This window comes from Miscanthus floridulus, chromosome 17 (assembly GCF_019320115.1).
Source record: "Miscanthus floridulus cultivar M001 chromosome 17, ASM1932011v1, whole genome shotgun sequence".
Taxonomy (NCBI): Eukaryota; Viridiplantae; Streptophyta; class Magnoliopsida; order Poales; family Poaceae; genus Miscanthus; species Miscanthus floridulus.
In genome coordinates this window covers 13,188,530-13,194,245 of record NC_089596.1, presented here as the reverse complement: position 1 = coordinate 13,194,245, position 5,716 = coordinate 13,188,530, and the positions used below count along the sequence as shown (strand labels likewise).

Genomic DNA, 5,716 nt, shown 5'->3' with positions numbered 1-5,716 from the left:
ACGTTCGGTCACCTCTATGAAGCTCGTTTCTTCGAGATCTTGCGTCCGGCTTGGGTTCTATCTTCATGCTTGGACTTTGCTTGATGTCTTGGATCCTCTCTTGTGCTTCTAGGGTCTTTCTTATGGTGTTGATCGTTGGATCATCATGACGTATTCGTCTAAGTCACATCTTGCACCCTATTGAACTATAAAACAACCACTTGCAAATTCATTAGTCCAATTTGGTTGTGTTGGTCATCAAACACCAAAATGCAAAGTAAATGGGCCTAGGGTCCATTTTTCTTACAATCTTAAACTCGATTTGAACCTGAGGGAAATTCCAAGCACTTGAACACTGAAGTTCTCTCTTGATTATGAGTCATCACACTAGAAGACTGAGCAAAGGAAAAGCTTGGACCCTGAATAGGAACGGCATTGGCACCTGTGACCGGTGGCTTATTGAGGTCGAACTGAAAAGCAGAGAAGGCTTTAGATGATTGCTGAGTTGGGATTGAGGAAGCCTGGTGTTACGAACCGAGATAGTTTGTATAGAATTCAGGCAAGGTAGCAATAGATCGGAGTTGTAGGAGGGGAAGCAAAGCAGTAGGACGGGGTCAGAGGAGTTGTTGCAGAAGAAGCAAGTTTGTTACAATAAGGATCATGAATGAATCTCTCCTCTTCCCTATTACATATATATCTATAGCACACTTGGTTGATCACGCCGGCATCCACTCAGGCCCCATGACGCTCGGGTTCTGGGCTCTTGGCCTGCTGGACCTCCGCGGCCCATGATCCTCGTTTGTGGCTTCAGCTTTAGAGTCTTCAAAGGCTTCTGCCAGATGTGGAACAGTAGCAGGGGCCATAACACTCCCTCCCCCTTGCGCTCCAGGACAGCTCCAGACGGTGGCACGGTGGAACTGCTGACGAAGAAAGTCCAGGTCCTCCCAAGTAGCAAGAGAAACAGGCAGGTTAGACCACTTGATTAACCCTTGAGCAATAGAACGCGTACCCTTGGTGACGGAGCGGTTCTGAAGAATGCGCTCAGGAACACTCCAAAGCATAGTATCCGATGGCGGAGCAGCTGTGACAGAATGGCGAGCACCCACCGACTTTTTGAGTTGTGAAACGTGAAATACTAGGTGAACAGAAGATGAAGCCGGGAGATCCAGCCGATAGGCCACTGATCCCACACGATCAATCACGCGATATGGCCCAAAGAACTCAAATGACAGTTTCTGATTGCTCCGTTGTGCCAAGGACGACTGAACATAGGGCTGAATCTTGACATACACCATATCGCCCACCTGAAACTGACGTTCAGAGCGCTGAGTATCAGCTTGCCGCTTCATTCTTTGCATGGCCTGATTGAGATGTTGGCGAATGACATCAGTCATCAGAGCACGATCAGTCAGCCATGTTGATAGATCAGTGACTGGCAGATCAGAAGCGAGAGCAATACCAAACTGCCGAGGAGGATATCCATAAAGCACTTCGAACGGAGACCGTCCCAAAGCAGAATGCCAAGTAGTGTTGTAGCAGAATTCAGTTTGATTGAACCATTGACGCCACTGCTTCGGGCACGTGTGAACGAAACAGCACAAAAATGTTTCCAGGCATTGATTAACTCGTTCAGATTGGACATCAGATTGTAGATGATAAGCTGTGCTCAGAGTGCAACCCCTGCCAATTTGAAGAGTTCCCTCCAAAAATTGCTAGTGAAGATCTTATCTCGATCCGAAACAATGGCTGTTGGCAGCCCATGCAGCTTATAAATATTGGAAAAGAAGGCCTGTGCCACCACCGCAGCAGTGAATGGATGCTTAAGAGGCAGGAAATGAGAGTACTTGGAAAAGAGATCTACCACAACCAAGATGCAATTGGAGCCACCCGAAGTTGGTAGACCATCAATGAAGTCCATCGAAATCACAGTACAGGCATGATCCGACACTGTTAGAAGTTGGAGAAGACCGGGCAGCTTGGATCGATCCGGCTTGGCTTGCTGACGTACAGAACATACAGAGCACTCCGAGACATATCGCTGGACAGCCGACTTCATACCATGCCACGCAAAAAATTGTTTTAGTCGTCCATAAGTGGCAGAGACCCCTGAGTGACCACCCAACACACTGTCATGAACAGCAGCAATTAACTTGGTCTGTAACTGCAGATTTTGACCAATCCAAATTCTGGATTTATAGCGCAAAAGGCCATCGCGCAATGTGTAGTGAGGAAATGAGTCAGATGCTAGAGAAAGCTTAGCAATTAGATCCTTAGCATGATCATCAGCACAGTAAGAAGAAATAAGGGTGTGTTTAGTTCGCAAAATTTGGGAATTTGGCTACGGTAGCACTTTCGTTTTTCTTCGGCAATTAGTGTTCAATCATGGACTAATTAGGCTCAAAACGTTCGTCTCGCGATTTTCAATCAAACTATGCAATTAGTTTTTTTTCGTCTACATTTAATATTCCATGCACGTATCGCAAGATTCGATGTGATGGCTACTGTAGCACTTTTTGGGAAAGTTTTTGGGAACTAAACACAGCCTAACTTCCTCCAGCCATTGGGGGTGACATACTGACATAGCAGCCAACTGAGCAGGTGGACAGCGAGACAAAGCGTCTGCAGCTCCATTTTCAACGCCCTTACGATAAATAATCTGATATTGTAATCCCATCAGCTTGGTGAACATCTTCTGCTGCCACGGCGTATTCAGGCGCTGCTCGGTCAGCTGAACAAGGCTGCGGTGATCTATAATTATCTGGAATTGAGCATGCTGAAGGTAGCTGCGCCATTGCTCCAAGGCCATGAGTATTGCCATATATTCTTTTTCGTAGGTGGATAATCCCCTGGACCTGGGACCCAAAGCCTTGCTCAAGAATGCTAAACGGTGGCCATTTTGCATCAGGACGGCACCAATCCCATGTCCACTGGCGTCAGTTTCGACTACAAACGGCTTGCTAAAATCAGGCTTCAGAGTTGATGGTTCCTGCACAAAAAGCTGCACACCAATCCCAAAGCCTTGCTGAAATCAGTTGTCAGAGCATGCTTCAGAGTTGAAAATGCCTGTTCCTGCACATCAGTCCACACAAACACCGCTCCCTTTCGAAGCAACTCAGTCAGAGGCCGGGAAATGATTCCAAAATGTTTGACAAAGCGCCGATAGTAACCGGCGAGCCCCAAAAAGCTGCGAAGTTCTTTGACTGTGGTTGGAGCAGGCCATTGCAGCACTGCCTGTACTTTGTCAGGATCCGTAGCAACACCAGATTCCGAGATAATGTGACCCAAGTAACGAACTTGGCGTTGAGCAAACACACACTTAGACATTTTTACCTGCCAGTGATCCCTCTGAAGGAGCTGCAGCACCAATTTGATATGCTCGAGATGTTCCTCATTTGTGCGACTGTAGATAAGAATATCATTGAAGAAAACGAGCACACATTTCTGAAGGAGGGGGGCTGAAGTAGTATTCATGGCCTTGAGGAAGGTGCCAGGTGCCCCTGTAAGCCCGAACGCCATCACCAGAAACTCGTACTGACCGGTATGCATCTGAACCGCTGTTTTGAACTCTTCTCCAGGCTTCAGACGAATTTGATGGTACCCTGCAGTAAGGTCCAAGCAAGAGAACCAGGAAGCATGTGTCAATTCATCCAACAGCTCCTCAATTACAGGCACCGGATACTTGATCTTTGCTGTGATTGCGTTGAGTTGACGAAAGTCGACACAAAACCAAAAAAGTGCCATCCTTCTTCTTAACAAGTATAACTGAAGAAGAAAATGGGCTAGAGCTCGAGCGAATAATACCAGACTGCAGCATATCTATGATCTTACGCTCAATTTCATCTTTGATGGCCGGCGGGTAACGATAGGGATGCACCGAAAAAGGGGTGGCACCCGGTAACAGAGGAATAGCATGATCACAATCACGCTCAGGAGGGTAGCCAGTAGGAGGCGCAAACACGGACTGAAATTCCAAGAGTAAACCGGCAACCTCTGGCGGCAATGGCTCCTGACGAGCTACAGTATCATCTGACAACACAGTTGTGATTTGAACCACGGAACCCGGCGGCAAAACAGATAGAGAGCCTTGGAGTAATTTCTGCTCGTTGCCAAGAGTGATGAGGAGCCATTTGTGTCGCCTATCAACCTGCATTGGGCTATGCGCCACTAACCAATCCATTCCCATGATTAACTCAAAAGATGTTAGGGGCAGAACCTTAACGTCAGAAACGAACTCACAATCTTGCATAGACCACTGTAAGTTCAGAAACTGAGATGAACAGAGCAACTGCGTTCCATTAGCAACTGTAACACGCAGAGTGGGGCTAAAGGTGGACATACCAGATAGCTGCCGAGCCAGATTAGAACTGACAAACGTATGAGTACTGCCCGAGTCCACCAAAATACGAGCCGGTTGACCCTGCACTGCGCCCATAAACTGAATGGAATCAGCAGAAACAGTACCAGCAGAAGCGGCCATTGAAATTGCCAGCAGCAACTGAGAACTTTCCTCAGAGTTGGACTCTTCATCAGCACAATCTTCAGAATGGCACATGTCCCAGAACTCCTATAAAACGTGCAGCTGGATTGTTTCTGCACATTTATGATCTCGTGACCATCTTTCTCCACAGTGAATACAAAGGCCACGAGCACGGCGATAGTCTCTCAGCGTTGACAGCTTGGACTCAATGCCGCGGGCGCGGCGAGCTTCAGGGGCTGGGGCTGCTGGTGCCGGTTTGTCCTGACGCTCTGGCCGCGGTGGAGGAAGCCCCCCCCCCCCCCCCCCCCCCCCCCCCGCACCGGTGCCTTGGCGAACACGGCTCCAGCCGACGAAGGTCATGCCACCGAAACGGATCCACCAGTTCCTCCTATAACAGAGCGAGCACACAGGCAGTATCCAAAGTAGTGGGTCGCTATAAGTGTACTGCGCTGCGAATATCAGAGCGTAACCCATCCACAAAGCGCATTGTGTAATACAATGGATCAATATTTTTGCCATAAGCAACCAATTGCTCTACTAACCCAGTATATTTAATCCTGAACAGTATGAGTTTGGTGGATGTGAAAAAGTTGGCGAATGAGAAGAGCATGTTGGTCCTTGCCAAAAGGCTCCATGATCATGTGGCAAAACTGATTCCAACTCCCCGCCCTAACACTCTCCTCAACGGACTGCAACCAGTGAGTGGCGGGCGCGGTCATGTGCATAGTGGCAATCTTAACCCAACGACGGCGAGGAACATAGTACATGTCAAAGTAATCAAGACAGCAACCTAGCCATAACTTGGGATTTTCATCATCAAATGGAGGAAAGTTCATCTTACAAATGTGTTCACGACCATCACCGAAGTCGCGATAGGCATCATCACCTCCCGAACCCCCCGGCACCCTTGCCATCAGAGCCGAACTAGAGTAAGATCTCATCAACTTGGGATGGGGGATGGGGATTGGGCGGGATGAGCTTACCCTTGATAGGGGATTGAGCAGGAAACTCGAATCCCTGGTGGCTTGATTCCTCGCGGTGCCCTATCGGGCTGAACATGGTGACCCCAACGGGAACCTTCGTTGCGGTCACCGTAGGGGATGGTAGGACCCCCGTGGGCATGGCGGGTGCAGCGTCGAGGACGGTGCGGCTCACCGACTTGCGGAGGGCGGTCATCTCCTCCCGCAACGACTCCACCGACGCCTCCGTCTTCCGAATCGCGCCCACTTTGGTGCACAACTCCTTCACGATCGCCTCCAT

The 5,716-nt window shown here is 48.9% G+C and overlaps 1 protein-coding gene across 1 annotated transcript; it reads right to left on the bottom strand.

The window, feature by feature from the left end:
* Positions 1-695: 695 nt before the first annotated feature.
* LOC136515262 (uncharacterized) lies at positions 696-5,716 on the bottom strand. The gene is made up of 6 exons (XM_066508907.1): positions 5,440-5,716; positions 4,384-4,515; positions 3,781-4,281; positions 3,310-3,668; positions 2,555-3,001; positions 696-1,547 (listed from the first exon to the last, which is right to left on the bottom strand). Exons 1-6 carry the CDS (start codon positions 5,714-5,716, stop codon positions 696-698), a joined length of 2,568 nt encoding a protein of 855 aa, XP_066365004.1.

Coding starts and splice junctions, on each gene's coding strand:
- LOC136515262 (XM_066508907.1), bottom strand. CDS start 5,716: ATGGAGGCGATCGTGAAGGAGTTGTGCACCAAAGTGGGCGCGATTCGG. Junction 4,282..4,383: donor AGTGCAGGGTCAACCGGCTC/GTATTTTGGTGG, acceptor TGCGTGTTACAG/TTGCTAATGGAACGCAGTTG. Junction 3,669..3,780: donor CATAGATATGCTGCAGTCTG/GTATTATTCGCT, acceptor ACGCAATCACAG/CAAAGATCAAGTATCCGGTG.